This window comes from Alligator mississippiensis, chromosome 2, assembly GCF_030867095.1.
Source record: "Alligator mississippiensis isolate rAllMis1 chromosome 2, rAllMis1, whole genome shotgun sequence".
Taxonomy (NCBI): domain Eukaryota; kingdom Metazoa; phylum Chordata; order Crocodylia; family Alligatoridae; genus Alligator; species Alligator mississippiensis.
Window position 1 is genome coordinate 253,417,363 of NC_081825.1, and position 16,802 is coordinate 253,434,164.

At 42.9% G+C, this 16,802-nt stretch overlaps 1 protein-coding gene across 5 annotated transcripts in view; it reads right to left on the reverse strand.

Moving 5' to 3' along the window:
* HECTD1 (HECT domain E3 ubiquitin protein ligase 1) overlaps positions 1 to 16,802 on the reverse strand; it is a 95,659-nt gene that overhangs the window by 59,602 nt on the left and 19,255 nt on the right. For 3 of the 5 annotated variants that reach the window (XM_059723021.1, XM_059723019.1, XM_059723017.1), the window contains exons 3-8: positions 8,945 to 9,179; positions 6,633 to 6,860; positions 1,498 to 1,779; positions 1,002 to 1,290; positions 578 to 654; positions 351 to 449 (exon numbers count right to left, since the gene is read on the reverse strand). In XM_059723021.1, coding sequence (XP_059579004.1) covers positions 351 to 449; positions 578 to 654; positions 1,002 to 1,290; positions 1,498 to 1,779; positions 6,633 to 6,860; positions 8,945 to 9,179 — 1,210 coding nt within the window. The remainder of the gene's footprint in view (positions 1 to 350; positions 450 to 577; positions 655 to 1,001; positions 1,291 to 1,497; positions 1,780 to 6,632; positions 6,861 to 8,944; positions 9,180 to 16,802) is intronic. The other 2 variants (XM_059723020.1, XM_059723018.1) reach the window with 1 other exon arrangement.

Here is a 16,802-nt window from a genome sequence, read left to right on the forward strand (position 1 = left end):
GAAAAGAACATTTTTAAAGAGAAATTTTGTAAGATTCCTCCCCCAAGTTCCTAATCCTATTGTCAATCAGTACATTCCTCTGCTTCTTCAGACCCGCATGTAGCATTGTGAGTATATGTTCTCTGTATGGTTGTTTATGAAAGTATTTATCTATTGAAACTGCATAACCAAGAACTAGAAGTTCTGATGAAAAGAGAAGTAACTGACAAGATTAATTCAACCCCCTGAAGGCATACTTTCACTCAATGTTTCTCATCACAGAACTTCTCTTCAGAAATGGTTCCAGCTAAATATAAAAACATTTGTGCAGGTTTTTTTGCCTAACATACTATAAAAGTTAGGATTTGCACCTTTGCTACTTGAGGCCTTCCAAAACATGCTGCATAATGTAATGATGATGATCTCTGCCCTCGATTAACATCAGCACCCCTTTCACAGAGAAATTCCACCTGTTAAATAAAAAGGTATCTAGTTACCTTACTTATATATTTTCCTTAAGAAAGAATTGAACAGCTAATTTATGTAGCATTATTAGTATAAACAGTTAATTTATGCAGAGTTAATAAACTTAACTTACCATTTCCTGAGTTCCAAATGCTGAGGCCCAGTTTAATAAAGTTTGTCCAACATCATCCATAAAATTAACTTCAAAAGCTGAAAATTAGACACAGTAGGGTAATTATTTCAAGTCCTTAGTACAATACACTAATCATTAATTTACTGTAAACAAGAGTGGCAGAGGTCCCATTTCTGGATCTCTAAACAAACTTAAAACATCAAAATATTCAGAAAGTTTGACGTGTGAACCAAGGATAAAAAAACAAAGTTAACCTTGTTGTTATCCAGAACTGGCCTGTATTTAGCTACGTAAATTAACATATAGTGTTGGCAAGTTTCAAGATATCAGCTTAGTATTTACATCAACATTAATCAATTGACTATAAAAGAACTCTCAGAATTGCACATTTCATTCATTTTCTTCTCCAAAATATTTTACCTACCTCCTGTGTCAATAGCATCTATTAGCGCATCAGTGTCTTTACTGCGGATGCAGTCTATCAGCTGCCGATGTGAACGTTCCCCAGAACTATCCAGCCTACGCAATCCTGGGATTCTACCTGTAGATCCAGCACTTGACTTTGGCAGGGCTTTTCGCCCTTCAAACAGTAGCACCAAGAGAAGATCTACTAAACGCATAGTATCCAGAACACATCTTTCATCACCCTGCAATGCACTTTCTATAGAGTCTGGAAGTTCAGATCTTAGGAGATCCTGGAAATAAGTAAAAGTCTAAACAATGAAAAGTATAAAGGACTTCAGAAAAAACTGAGAACTGAGATCTGTTGTTATATGTACTGTTTCCTTGGATTTTTCCAAAGAATACTTTACATATACAAGATTTTTATCATGCATAATATTCTTGTAAGTGGTAAAAAGCTTTTAAAGCAAAACAAGGAAAAATTACAAAAAACCCTGTAATACATAAAAGATTCTTACATGCGTTACTACTGGAGAGCCTCTGCAAAGGGTTGACAACAGGCTTACAATAGTCGACACCTGATTGCTTAATTTAGAGTCTGCAGCCGTAGATGGTGCACCAGTGCTGCTCCGACCTGGTTTGCATGCTGAAGAGGGCCCTGATGCTGTACCACCAGCTGCTGCCATGCGAGATAACAACTCCTCAGTTAGTCCATGTTTAGCTAATGGAGCTGGATCAACTCCACGACGTGTGAATCTGTCAGCTAATGAAGCAAAACATCTCAGGGCTCCATCAGAAACCTACAGAAGAAGTGAAAGGTAGTAAGATGCTCTAATTTTGTCACTTAAGGGAGAGAGATGAATTCTGGCAGCCAAAAATATAGCTTGCCAAAACACCTTATAGGAAACATTCATATTTAATTTAAATGCTTTAACTGTCATAAAATTTAAGTAAAGTTTTTAGATAGTCATTATTTCAGTATGTTTAGTAATGTATGGTGTTGCCAGCTTTCCACAAGAGAACTGACTTTACTTATATTTCAGAATAAGAAACTCTATCCAGAAAACAGCACTGAAGAACAAACTGCTACTCAGCTTTTAAGCATCTTGAAAAGGCATAAAGTTATGAAGTTTTTCTAATAATTAAAACATTGCTGAAATGTTCATATTTAATAAAACTTATTGAAAGTTAGTCCTAAGAGAAAGCCACTAACATTCTATTCACAGCCACAAAAATGTTAATTCCAGCTTTCTACTAAAGAGCACTTCTCCATAGTATTGAGGAAACAGGAGTTCATAATGATGGCAGCACCCGGTAGCATGTTCCCACTGGCAGTCACCTCCTTAACCAGGCAGACAGGCCCACTGACCTACTGTCCAGGACAACCATCCGAACCATCGTTTACCCACACCTGGATTATGTGACGTCACTAAAGAACTGCCATTTTCCCTTCAATATGGTGTACAAAGTAAGGAATATCTTCCTACTCTCTTGCAAATCAGCTGCTCCACCAAACTCACAATCGACTGAGCAGGTAGACCTGATGTCTACCTCTCTCAATATGCCCTGCACGTGAGTAAAATATCAAACCAGGATCTGAAAGATTTTCAGTTGTACCTTTTCTTTCTCAACCTATTAAACATTTCAGCTGCCTTTCCCTGTCAGTCGCAGCAGCTTGTCCCATCAACAATTTTGCAATGATATGCAGCTCTGGCACTTTCCCAGCAGGTCACTAATTTGAGTTGACTTTTGTCACAGCAGCAGCAGTGGAAGTAGCAGTTAGAAAAAAAATGCAGGCAAGGACTCTTGTGGTCAAATGCAATAAATAGGCACATTCTGGCTTCTATGAAAGTAGGCCAAAGATTTTGTTTCATTAGTATATTCTTTTGCTGTTTCTGTTGTTTTGTTTTAACCTCCAGTTGTCTTGCACATCTCTAAGCACAGCCATCAAATGGGTGGGAGGGGTAAGAATTATTACCAAAACATTTCCTGTTTACCTTTTCTCCCGAAACTAGTCTGGGTCAGAGATATTCTAGAAAGACCTCAGCAGTCAGTTTATCCTGTCGACTAGTATATGAAGATGACAACAGTAGGATTACCTTCTGCTGTACTTCCAGGGTCTGTTCCTTCAGAGGTTCCCTTCAAGTTCATAAGGTCAGTGGCTGAAGGGACAACTCTCTCTCGTACCTATTCATTCAGAATTGCTGCTATCTCCTCAGCACAGTCAATATTATAAATAAAATTCTGGGCATGTTAATGTTTCCAGGTCTACATCTAATCTACATGGGTGGCACTTCTTCAACCCTGTAATTACACTTCTGCATCCTTCCTTTTCAGTATAAACCAGGCTACCCTAGGTGCTACCATGAACTGTCACAACAGAAAAGGGTTCAGAGCTCAAACATTTAAAAAAAAAAATAAAAAAATCCCAAAGTGGAATTCTTCTACAGCATAATACGTATCACTTTGAAAAATGGAAGTATGAGAGTAAGTTTATCTTATTTTCTCTGTCTGTGACCTGTAACTGAAATAAAAAGGTCTATACCATATCAGAGCACAGCTAGCAGTTAAGAGTTCATACAACTTATTCTAAAATATTTGAATCTGAGGCCAGTTAAATCTGGTCTGATCTTCTCTTTTAATAGGTATAGGAGAGGACAACTCACAGATAGCAAAGTGAACAGAACGAGAACTGAATCCATAAACAGAAAACAGAAAAAAATTCATACAGGACTCTGCAGGGGAAGTCCAAGAGATGCGCAGATTCTTGTTATAAATGCTAAAGTTTCTTGCAAAGAAGCACTTCTTTAAAACTTGTGGATGTTGGGTGGAAATTCAACTATTCTGCATATAAAACTTAGGGTATAAAAAAGGCACAATACAATATTATGTACAAATATGCAACTCAAGTTCCGGACACAATAGAGCATACCTGCCAGCTCTGACACTCAAGCTAACCTGGTGCTTCTACGTGACATTATATCACACCATACAGATATACTTTTAAAATATGACACCTCTAGCAGGTGGGTTTTGCAAAAGAATGTGGAATGGGCTATGGGTGCACCAACAGAGATTTTTGGGGCCAATACCAACGGCCAATTTTTAACATGCCATATCGGCCAATACCAATCCAATATGCAGCCCCACAATGAGGAGAGCAGCATCCAGCTGGTAAGTCTGCTGTGGAAGCGGGGGCGTTGGGGGGCACAGATCAAGGCCCCTGCAGTGAGGGAGGGTGTGGGGCTGGGGCAGGGAGAGACAGGTGCTGCCCAGCTGGGGCAGGGCAGAGGACGGAGCAGTAGCTTGTCCAGCGGGGGGGGGGGAGCACAGCATGGCTCCCACTGCTACATGCACTCCAGGAGCGCATGAGGGGTATGTATCCCTGGATCTGTATGCGGGGCGAAGGCAGGCTGCCACTGCAGGCTGGGGTCTGGTGTGGTGCCAGGCTCTTCCCGGTGAGAGGCTGGGCCAGGCTGCGCTCGGAGAGGGCAGCACCAGGAGCAGGGCCTACGGGGAATTTTGGGGTGGCTGCAACCTCTCCTATAGTCCCCCTCCCAGTGCCACCACTGCTCTCCCATGCTCTCTTGGGGTGCATGCAACAGTGGAAGCTGCCCTACCCCCAGACAAGCCGTGGCTCTGTCCTGTGTCCCGCCCCGCCCCAGCTGTGCAGTGCCTGCTCCAGCCCCACGGCCTCCCTCACTGCGGGGGTCCTCAATCTGCCCCCACCCTCAAGCCCCTTCCCTTCCCGCCTCTCCCCACAACAGAGTTCCTGGCTGCTCTCCACACTGCTGGGCTATACTCTTGGCCACCTGCATGCTGCACTGCAGCTACACGGATTAATGCTGGATTTAAATTGGCAACATCAGACAAAAAAAGCCAATTGCCAATACTCTCAATTTTCCTCATATCTGTGCAGATGAGATATGGGACTAATGTATTGGTGCACCTCTAAAATGGGCCAGATAATCCCCCTGACCCATGGTCTAAGCCAGGGGTGGGCAATTATTTCAGCTGGCAAGCCACTTACTGAGTTCTAGTGAGCTGCTGAGGGCCGTGCATACAAAATATTTCAGAATATATCATTTTAACAAATTACAAAAACCATGAATAAAAAACAAACCATATAGTAAAAATAAAAACATCTACTACAACATATTTTAATTTTATTTCAAAAAATAAGTTTTGTCTTGAATTACAGGTTTTTTTGAGTAGTATATAGAGGCAACTGCATAATAGCTCACAATAAGTCTTATTCACATATATAGGGGGAGAGTGTTGGCGGGCGGGGCTGCCTGCACACTAGGTCCCAGGAGCTAGGCAGGTATGGAGTAAGGGAGGAAGGGAGGGGTACAGCAGGGGGCACATGTAGCAGTTCACTCAAGTGGTGCAGTCTGCCTCCTACTACCTTGCATCTAGCCCATGGCTGCCTCCGCAGAACTCTGCATGGGACTGAGCTCTACCTGAGCCTGCCCAGGACAGCCCATGCCACACTCCCATAGGTGGGTGTGGAAGGAAGCATGGCACAAGCTGCCCTGTGCCACATTCCCCTCTGCATGCACCTGCTCCATGCCCACTGACAGGAGCACAGTGTGCCCCAGGTGCGAGTGAACAGGGCTCAGCCCCATGCAGAACACTGTGCATACAGCCGTGGGCCAATTACAATCAATTGGTGGGCCAGATCTGGCCCATGGGCTGTATTTTGTCCTCCTCCGATCTAAATGAACAATCCCCCCTTGCTTGCTTGAAAAGTCAGTTTTTGGAGGCTGATGGATACCTAGACAAGAGAGGGCTCAAACCCTTTAGAAACCTGACTACTTTAAAAATAAATACATCTACAAATTGACCAACTGACCACAATGGAGCATCTGGTGTAGATTATGTACATATCTGGTGTAGATTATATGATACTTACATTTTCTGTTAGGAGAAAGAAAAAGGTGGCAGGTTCTGTTCTCCTACAAGGATCTTACATGAGCTACCTATCATTAGACACTAGTAAATTAAACTGCAATCAATCTGAATTCAGTACGTGCTTACCTTCCTTCCACGAGTGCATCATATATTTAAAATGGAAAAAAAATAACTCTTAGTTCACTCATGATATTTCTTACAGATTATTCTTTTGCTTCTTGCATTTTTCTTGGTGACAGTGAAGTTGACAATGACAAATGGTTTTGTTTCCAAAACCAACTCCATCTCGCTACAACTATGGCCATTTCAGAATACTGATGTTCTAAAATCTTAAAGTATAGCAGAACATTTCTACAAGTGAGGTTCTAAAGTTTTGCAAGGTCTGGCTTTCCCAAAAGCCTAGAGCCAGCTGTAACTGAACGGCCATATTTTTTATTCTCGTCTCTTGAATTTGTGAAAAAAAAAAAAAGAAGCCTACCAGAATAAAATTCAGATACTATAACTAATTCTTCATTATGGAGACTGTAGAGATGATCATTCATTAAGGTTAAGCTACTAGTTCATATTAACTCCAAGCTAACAACAACCAAGGTTGTCATGCATTCACTAACCTATTCTGAGAGCTGAAGGACAGCACTACAATGTACCCATGTTATTTTATTATTGAATGTAGACATTACAAACTAAATATACAATGGTGTCAGACACTGCACAATATATAAAGGACACAATTACTTACCTGATGGTCTTCATGTTTTAATAAACTAGATAAGGATTCCACACAAATTTCTAATGAAGAATCCTGAGGTTCCATTTTGCCACAGAGTCTGGATACTACAGCCATAGCAGAATGTAAAGTATCCTTATGAACCAGATGTCCGCTGTCACGAATGAATGTCAGCACACAGTTCAAACCCCCAGCCTCAAACACAGCTCCAGATTCACGGGTACATATTAATTCTAACACCTATAATAAAATGAAACTGCAATGAAGAATATGTTACAAATGATTTCCCCATTCTTCCTCCTCACAGATCACTGTGGGACTACCACAAAAGAAATCTAGCTCTGCACTCACCCCTCAAACATTTACAGCACAGGTGCACCAATGAAGATTTTGGGGGCCAATACCGATAGCTGATTTTTAAGTAGGCATATCGGCTGATACTGATCTAATTTCTGATACAGCTGCGTGCAGCTAGCAAGTCTGTTGTGAAAGGAGAGGGTAAGGGCGTGGGGGGCAGATCAGCATTCCCTGCAGTGAAGGAGGGAGTGGGGGAGGGGCAGACTCTGCCCAACTGGGGCAAGGCTTGGAACGGAGCCACCGCTCATCCAGAGGACGTGGGCGTGTGCCCCCAGGTCTATGCAGGGTGGGGGCAGGCTGCAGCTGTGGGCTGAAGCCAGGGCTGTGCCAGGTTCTTCTCAGTGGGGGTTGGGCTTGGTGCAGATGGCAGCAGTGCTGGAAACAGGACTGGGGGCGGGGCCTGAAGCCACCTCAAATTTTGCCATAGCCCCCAACTCCCAGCATCACTGCACCTGCCCGGCACAGCCCCGGCTCTTCCTGGCACATGGGTGGAAGAGGAGTGTTGAGCCGGGACTGCACTCTGGTCAGGTAGGGGGGAGGAGAGCGTACTATGGAAAAATTTGAGGTGGCTGCAGCTCCAACCCCCATAGACCCACTCCAAATGCTGCTGCTGCCCACCCCAAGCTCAGCCCCCGCCAAGAAGAGCCCAGCACAGCCCCAGCTCCAGCCCACACCTGCCCCACACCGACCCGGGGGCACATTCCCACTCCTCCCTCCCTCCCTCCCCCACACTCCCTGGACAAGCTGCGGCTCCATCCCATGCTCTGGCCCACTCAGCTGGGCAGCACCTGCCCCAGCCCCTCCCCCTCAGCATGGGGGGCATTGATCTGCACCCCACCCCACACACCCCTTTCACCACAACAGACTTAGCAACTGCACACAGCTCTTCAAGCTGCCAGGCTGTACTCCTCACTACCCGTGTGCTGCACTGCGGCTGCGTGCACACACGGGCATTTATCGGCCATTTTATCAGCTGCTTCAGGCTGATTTCCGATACAGCCAATTTTCTTTATATAGGTGCTGATCCGATATCAAAACGATGTATCAATACACCTCTAGTTTAAAGTAGTAGTTCCAGGTCTCCTTTCTGAAGAAAGGGAGCTAAGACAATGGAATCCCCAATTGAGGACTGGACAAGAGGTACTGCAAGGGCAATAACCAAAAGAAACCAACTGCCTCATATTAGATAAAGTCTTTTCTTTTTCTGAAGGACAGCTACTCCATAAAACTGCCTGATTAACATCAGTAGTAATGAGAAACCAAGAGTTAATGGATCTGGTGGGATAAGGAACCATTTACTATGTCAAGCATGAATGGAAAGAAAGGAGATGGGAAATAAGTGAGATTTGTGGGGAATCCAAAAGTTACCAAATGGTGGACTGAAGTGAGTATAACGTGTGCAGGATTAAGCATATTTGTGGGCATGAAAATCCAAGACAAGAATGTGCATCTGTGGGGTGCATAAGGACTACAATCAGATACAATTACATGATGTGGTCTAAGGGAAATCCAAGAATAGCTGTTTTGGCTAGTCAATTGATATGACCATTTCACAAAACCAGTTTCAAAAGGTCATGTTCAGCATAATTGGATAAGCAAAAAGTAGTTCACTCATATTCTGTTACACATATACAACTTTCAGATGGTTTTTCAAAATTCCCTCATTTTTCACATAATTAGAAATGGTGTACAATTCTGTAAAATTTAAGTAAACTTACAAGACTTTCTTTTTTCAAGTTTAGTTTTTATTTAAAAAAAAAAAAAGGGTTATCAATTTACTGTTATGCTAAATCTCAAAACAAAGAAGGTCCACACTTCCAGTTACATACAGGAGCATACCATTTTTTCACACAAATATAATGATGATAACCACTTGCTGTCAAACTATATTATAGATTGATTTTTAAAATGCATTAAATTTTCTCACTTCTTATAGAAGCAAAAATTTAGTAGCAAAGAACACTTACCTTTACACATTGTTCAGCTAAGTCTCTGCTGGTTCTGTTGTTAAGTTCAACAACTACTAGACGATTACAAAGTGCTTTTATGGCTCCATCTACTCCTACAATCCTACGGGTACATTCTGCTGATACATCCAAATAATAAGTTATGGCACGAGCTGTTACTTCTAACACGTTATCTGGAGCACTTTCATCAAGAAAAATTTTGCAGAGTGCTGGTAAGAAAGTCCGAGGAGGGCACCTATAGAAGGCAATACACCATAATTTGTTACTCGCCTACTTTCCAAGTTCCTCTAAATCACAATATTTCAAATACTTCCACGTAAGTTAACATTTTCCCATATAAATGTTATATTGCCAACAAAACTGATTCATTTCTCCAGGTAAGAAAATAAATAAAAATATAAGCTATTTGTGGATCATACAAGAATCAACCATTAACACATCTTCTTTTCTTTTATCATTAGATGGTTGAATTTTTAAAACAGAGAAGATGAGCATAGTATAATGTTTCTAGTGCACCCTTTGCTCCCTTCCCCCACAAATACTACTGGATATTATTCTACAATATTTTGGTATCAATCAGGAAAAAGATTAGTACATTGTGGGACCTAATCACCAAAGATTTAGGGCAAAATGAAAAATTTACTTTGAAAGCATAGCAATAGTACCTTATAGGTGCACACATTTAAGAACTTTTTTCTGCACTAGCACCAACTAATGGTAAAAAGGAACCAATGATTTGTCAAGCAGCTAAAGCTAACCTAGCATCTAAACTCCAGGTGCCAAATCAGCTATACTGCCTTTTTTTTTTTTTTTTTTAATGTAAGGTACAGATTTTGATCTGCAGTAGGAGATCTAGTTCAGGTTGATAGAAATCTATGATTCTTTTAAAAAATGTTTTTCATTCAAGTCATTAGTGTTTTTAAAAACAAACCAGTTTAAAATGAAACCTGAATGTAATAAAACCTAGCACTTAAGCTTACTATAAACAATTAAAATCTTTAAATATAAAATAAATATGCTGAATTTCCAAATTTCTGCCATCAGTTCCAGGCTGCATGCTTTTTCTCATACAAAAAAGTAAGATTAAACAAGCATCTGAAATTATTAAGCTACGCAACTCCTTAAATAAATGTAAATAGTGTACCTTTCCAAGGCAGCAAAAAGATGGACCAAATCTAGCATAAAGGCTCTATTCAGCTGTACATTGACAAGTTTTAATGGTTCTATCAATCAATTAAAAATGCATCTTTCTTCAGAAAAAAAAGGAAGAACTGATTTTTTAAAAAAGTTATTAATATATAATAAGACTTCCTACTTACCAATTAAAATCATGTTTTAAACCACAATTATTGAAATTAAGCCAGCCTAGATCTAGGAATCCTCCCTGAATCTACAGAGGCAGAACAAAAATTGGGTATCCTCTTTCGTTTATTTAGCTACATCATCCTGTATCACTGACTAAAAGGATGGTTCTTGCCTGAAAACCCTTTAACTAATCCATGGGGTTTATTAGATGAGGGGGAAAAAAAAACCACAAAACTATCCATAGGTTGGTTATTCATGGCCCCAGAAGTACACTGTTATTGCAGAAAAATCATTGTCCTAGTGTACCATTTCCTAGCAGAACAAAATGCTGATTGTTGTATATCTGGTCACATGTGAAGTAGTCAAATACTGCCAGGCAGGAAACAACCCTTTGTTTAAATGCCCTCAGATTCCTTTACCATATATACGAACAAGCTGAAATCTGTCAGAGTTAAGGCTGATATTTTATATTCACATTGTCTCTCATTCTACCTAAGCATTAGCAGAGACTCTCTTTAGTGTACATAACAGGAAAAAATGCATCAGGGTCAGGGAACAACAAAAGAAGATTAGAACACGAGAAAGATTTTAAATTCATTGTTTTGCTGCCTCCATTTTTTTATCATTAAAAAATACATAGTCATTGTTTTACATTTATAGAATACTGTTCACCAGGAAAAACCACCTGACAATTCCATATCAAGTAGTTTTACAAACACCACATTAGGATACTACAATGCAGAAATACTAGATCCAGGATACAATGAAGGGGACAGGAAAGGAGAAGGGAGAGGGGCTCCAGACTGGCCACATGTGGGTACCGCATGCAATGCAGGTCTTGGGAACAGGCACCGCATATGATGCATGTCCCTGGGCCCTGCACACATGGCTGGTCAGGGTGTGTAACGTCAATGACCAGATGACATGACTCTATAGGCTGAATCTGGCCCATGGGCCATAACTCTGACATCCCTACAAAGGAATGAGGGGTGTAGGTTGTAGCGTGTTGGTCTAAGGACAGGCAGACAAGGTTCTTTGGGTGAATCTGATATATCTTTTATGGACCAATTTAAATAGCTGGAAAAAAATATTTTAGCAAGTTTTCGGGTTTAAAAACCCATGGCCTGACAAATGGGTTTTTAACCCCAAAAGTATGTTAAGAAAATTTTTTCCAACTATTTAAGTTGGTCTAATAAAAGGTATCAGATTCACCCAAAGAACCTTGTCTACCTGTAAAGGAATGAGGCATTCCAGTATGTTTAGTTTCAGTGTGAGTACTCCATGTAGTCTGTCATTATTTTGGTGCTTCTCCAGTTATCTTTAGGGGTCTATTTAAATTGCAGTTTTGCAGATTTCATGGAAACTGCAAAATCCAAGACTATCTGCAAAATCAACAAAAACAAAACAAAAAAAAAAACTTAATAAAAATAAAGTGCTGGCTCTCTAGAGGGAGCCAACAGTCCTTGCTGCTGCTGCTGCAGCCCAGCCAGGAGGGGAAGGTGCCAGCTGGAAGGGCAACACGAAGGGCACCAGAAAAAAAAATGGCTGCTGCCTCTCATCCCTTCTCCCTCCCCGGCCCCACCACCCCAAGCCTCTCAGCCAATTAGTGCTGAGGAGCAGGGCTGCCAGAGCACATCCATAAAATGTCTGTGGAATTTGCTCTTTATACAACGACCAACCTATGAGAATTGGTAAGTCTAACCACAATTTAAGTAGACACCTTAGGCACCTATATATGTGCCAGACTCTTGCTCAGACACATACTAATTAGCACGTGTTGGAGCAGACTTCATTAATAGAATCTGCCGGAGCCTGCCAATTAGCATGATCTGCAGCCTCAGCATCACGTGTACTCAGCATCCCCGCACTTTAACTAAACTGCATTGAATGAGCTTTAGTTAAAGCGCTCCCACTGACACCTTGAAGCATGAGGATGCTGAATACATGAGAAGCTACGGACGCTTTAGTTAGAGTGGCTCCCAAGAACCACTCTAACTAAAAAGTGCCCCACCCCGACCCCACCCCAGAGCATATGTAAAGACACCCTTAGATACCTGTCCTGTAATCATATGATGCCATCACTAATATACACTGATCTGGAGCATGCTCCTCCCCAGGTACAACAAAATATATTTACCAGTAACAGCAGCAGCAAAGTTCAAAGAGAAACCTGAAATGAAGCATGTACATGGAAAGTGACTATGACAGCATTATAATACACATAATAAAAAGCCACAAAGTATAATGAATGAGCCTAGGTACTACTCTCAAAAGACAGTAAAAATTATCTGGCAGATAAGGTTCTTTGGATAAATGGAATATCTTTTATTACACCAACTACATAGTTGGAAAAATAGTTCTCTACAAGCTTTACAAGCATTACAAGCTTTGTGTTCTACAAACAACCCTCTTCCAGTATAAAGGAGAGTCTGCTGGTGTTTGTGTGCTCTCTTGACTGGAATAGAAACGTAAGCCAGTATGCAAGATGCAGGTCTGTGAAAGTGAAATGTGTGGCAAGGAAGATCAGAGGGGATGGGAGTTAGTGTGTGAGAGACATCACCCCTCCATCAGACTCTTGAAAACTCCAGCACCAACATTTCCTTTTTAGACACTATGATCAATAGCCAGAAGGTTGAAATACAAACAACCACATACAAGAAACCCATGGACCAAGATGCGTATCTACACAGAACCAGCAATCACCCTAAAAACACCAAGAAAACAGTAATATACAACCAAGCCCTCTGATACCACTGAATATGTACTGAGAAGACCTGCGATCATCACCTTCCACATCTCAAAAGGGCTCTCTCTCAGTAAGGACACTCCTCCAGAGACAAGTCACACTTTTAAAAGAGCCACCTCTAGATACCAGGTGAAGAATTGGTACAGTACAAATGGAAAATCTCCACAGATCACACGCCATTAGTTATAACCATAGATCCTGGTTTTCCATTTCCCACAGAAAAAGAGAGAAAACCACAGATTTCCCATTTGTATCCTCAGAGAAAACATGGAATTTCCTTTTTAGAAGAGAAACCCACAGATTTCCCCCTTTTGCAAAGAGCTCTGCAGGCTGGCAGAGTTCCAGCCTCTGGGAACTGTTTGCAAAAGGGGCAGGGCACCCCTCAACCCTGCCAGGAGGGGAAGGAAGGGGGTGGAAGGGCTGGGCCCGACACACACACTTACCAGAGGCTGCTTCAGGCTCACTCTTCTTGTTGGAGGTAAGTGAGGCTGGGCTGGGCACGAAGCTGACTAGGGGCTGAGGGAACAGGAAGGTTTGCAGCCAGCCAGGCACTCCAGCCAGGAGGGGAGGGGGTTTGCAGCCTCCCCACTCCCCAGGGCAGTGCTCAGCTGGCTGGAAAACCCTGCAGCTCCCTGCCAGCTGCAAACCTCCCCACTCCCTCAGCCTCCAGCCAGCTTCGGACACTCTGGCCGGGGGGGGGGGGGGGGGGGGGGGGGGTGCAGTTGGCCTGGAGCAGCGGGTTTTTCCAGCCAGCCAAGCACTCTGGCTGGGAGCAGGCAGGCTTCAAACCCCATCCCAACCACAGTGCCCGGCCAGCTGCAAACCGTGGATCACAAAAGCTGTGCTTCCCGCCCTGCTGCCCTCTCCCAGGCTCTCCAGAGTGCAGCATGTGCAACTGGCGCAGCAGGGCACAACAGGGCCACGCACAAAAGCTGCCTGTTGCTGCAAGCTCCGTGCTACCCTGGCCACACTTCCCCTGCGTGCACAGAGGCAGTGCACATCCGCCCTGCCCCCACTCCCCCCACAGATCTGGAGGGTGCAGGTCCCCCCTGACCCCCAGGAATTCAGCTGCCACTGGGACCTGGCCTTGCTCAAGCCTGCAGCAGGCAGCAGCAGTGCAGGAGCCAGCTCCTGATCCTGCTGTAGCAGCTGCTGCCTTCCATTGGGGGCAAGGGCACCAACAGGGCTGTGGGGGTGCATTTAATTTTAAACATGGATTTTGGGATTTTTAATCAGAGAATTTGTGATTTTTTATCACGGAAAACCAGGATCCCTGGTTATGACATACCACCCTTCCCCAGAACCTATATGGAAATCTTCAAACAATTGCAGCCCATACTAGAAGACCCAATTCTTAAAGAAATCTTTCCAGAACTACTCATTCTGGCCTTTAAACAGGCACCAAACCTCACCAACCTCATTACCAGAAGCAAACTTCCTATGGTCCAATGCACACCAAATGGATCCAGACCACACTAGGACAAGAAATGTAAAACCTGCCAACACTTCTGCACCGCTCCCACAATAACCACACCCTCCAACAAAACCATCACCATTCCCAGACCTTACACATGCACCTCCAGAAATGCAATACAAGAGGGCGAATCTGCCTCTTCCGTGAGGTGGACATAACCCTGGACATAATGGCCACAAGTTCTCCTTTCTTTCTCTGGAAGATGTTGATTGTAAAGTAGTATGGTACAAATTAAACCTAAAAAAGGTAGCAACTCAAAAGCTCAGAGAGGGTTACAGGCTCACTGTGGCACTGATGAATTAACTTGCAAGATGAGGATTCCCCAAAAAGTTACTTCCAAATCTGAGGAGGCAAGCTATGGATTTCTACAGCAGGAAGTGTCAGCCTCAGTTTCTGGGTACATTTACAGGCAGACACAAACACATAAAACATGTTCCAAATATGTATTTCCCAGCATATTATTCACCATAATCTTTGATAGGTACATGGCAGCATCACTTTAGAGATAAATATTAAAAACATGGTAATTTAGCCTAAAGCCCCTTTTCCCATCAAACAAAAGTAGTGGCATCGTGGCAGAAGCTAAGAGAAACTAACAGGCTATACCATGTTAATGAATCTGTTTTGTTCTACACAGGCCAGCGGGCTAACAGAAACAACACTCACTCTAATATTAATCAAAACTAAAAACATTAAAACGAAATAGCTAAAGCTAATCTATATTATACACTGCATACGAGACGCAGATACTAGTAAAGTTTCCATCTTATAGCTGTGAGAATTGAGAAAAAAAAACATATACCATAGTTAGGGTCACTCCACTGTTTATGCCTTCAGGTTGGGGTGGCACAAAGCTACGCAGAATTCAAGCACAAGAACAGACACAGCTAACTCAATTTTTTCCAAATGAGATGCATATACATATGCCAAGAGTAGAATCAGCATCAAGAATCATCTGAAAAACATTTTCACTTTATTTTCAACCCTCTGCCGAACAGATAGTAAATGGGACAGACTTATGCCTCCGTAATTGCATGTATACAGTAAAAGCCCTGTTATCCGGCATTTTACTAACTGGAATACTCTATTAACTGGAATTCCGACCAGAATGGGGGGGGAGGGGCATTGCATGCAGTGGCCACCACTGCCACCCGCCACCCTGTGCTGCCACCGCTCCACATCTGGCCAAAACGTCCACCCTGCACTGCTGCCGCTCCAAACACCGCCACCACCCACCCAAAAACAGCCAGACCCAGGTAACCAAAATTTTTAGATACCCAGCACCCCCATTCCCCATTTGGGCCAGATAGGAGGGCTTTTACTGTACCACCTTCTCCTACTATCATGGCATATCTTTGTTAGAAAGACAAAATACCTTGCATCACTATAGGACCATTGAGAAAAAGCGGCCTACATATTCATTCTAGTTTATGATCCGAGCATGGTAGCATAATAGCATCAGAACAGTTTTTATCCTGTTGCTTTTATTTGTGCCACGTTAACTAAAGGAACTCAAACATTTCAGAAAGGAGAACATATGACAGAAAAATACGTAAATCCTTTGTTACGACTTACTATACTTCAAACTGAGAAAGGACTCAAAGCTAGAACCAAAACCAACACCAGCACACTTCAGTGTTTCAGATGGATTGCAGAGTAAAATAAACATAGTTGTGAGGGGAGAAGTGCAGGGCAACGAGGAAGACCCGAGAAACACACACACCCCCCTCCATCCTTACCTCAGGTGAAAAAGGGAGCCTAGCTGAAGCCAGGAGCATCCCACCACATTTCTGCAGCGAGAGTTCCTTCTGGATTGGGAGCAAGGGAAGCAGGAAAAGTACTTCTGGCCCCCAAGAGGGGCAGCAGAGAGAGAGGACACTGGAAAGCTCTCTAGTCTGCGCCGTACTGTGAGCGCCCATGGAGGAAGGGCAACAGGCAGCTGGCACACACGGTTGAAGGACCACAAAGGAAAGGATGGACCCTTAGCTTCAGAAAGCCAGGCAGACCCGTCTGGGTAAGGACAGGAGCCGAGAGGACTGAAAAGGGTATCATACACGGTGTGTGGGTGTATGGGCACAGAGTGAGCTGTGCAATCTTGCTGGAGTAAAAGGGCAAGACGCCTCCGAACCGCCAAGGCAAAGAGAAGGATACTCAGCTGTACCAGGATCAAAACCAGCAAGTTGCTTCACCCCAGGCCAATGCAGCTCACATGGAATTGATTCAAGTTGATTTACCTTGAGAACTCTTAATGAATCCGTTCAAGGGTATGGACTCTCAATGAATTGATTTTGGTTGCAGACATTTTAATGAATTGATTTACCAGTATATGAACC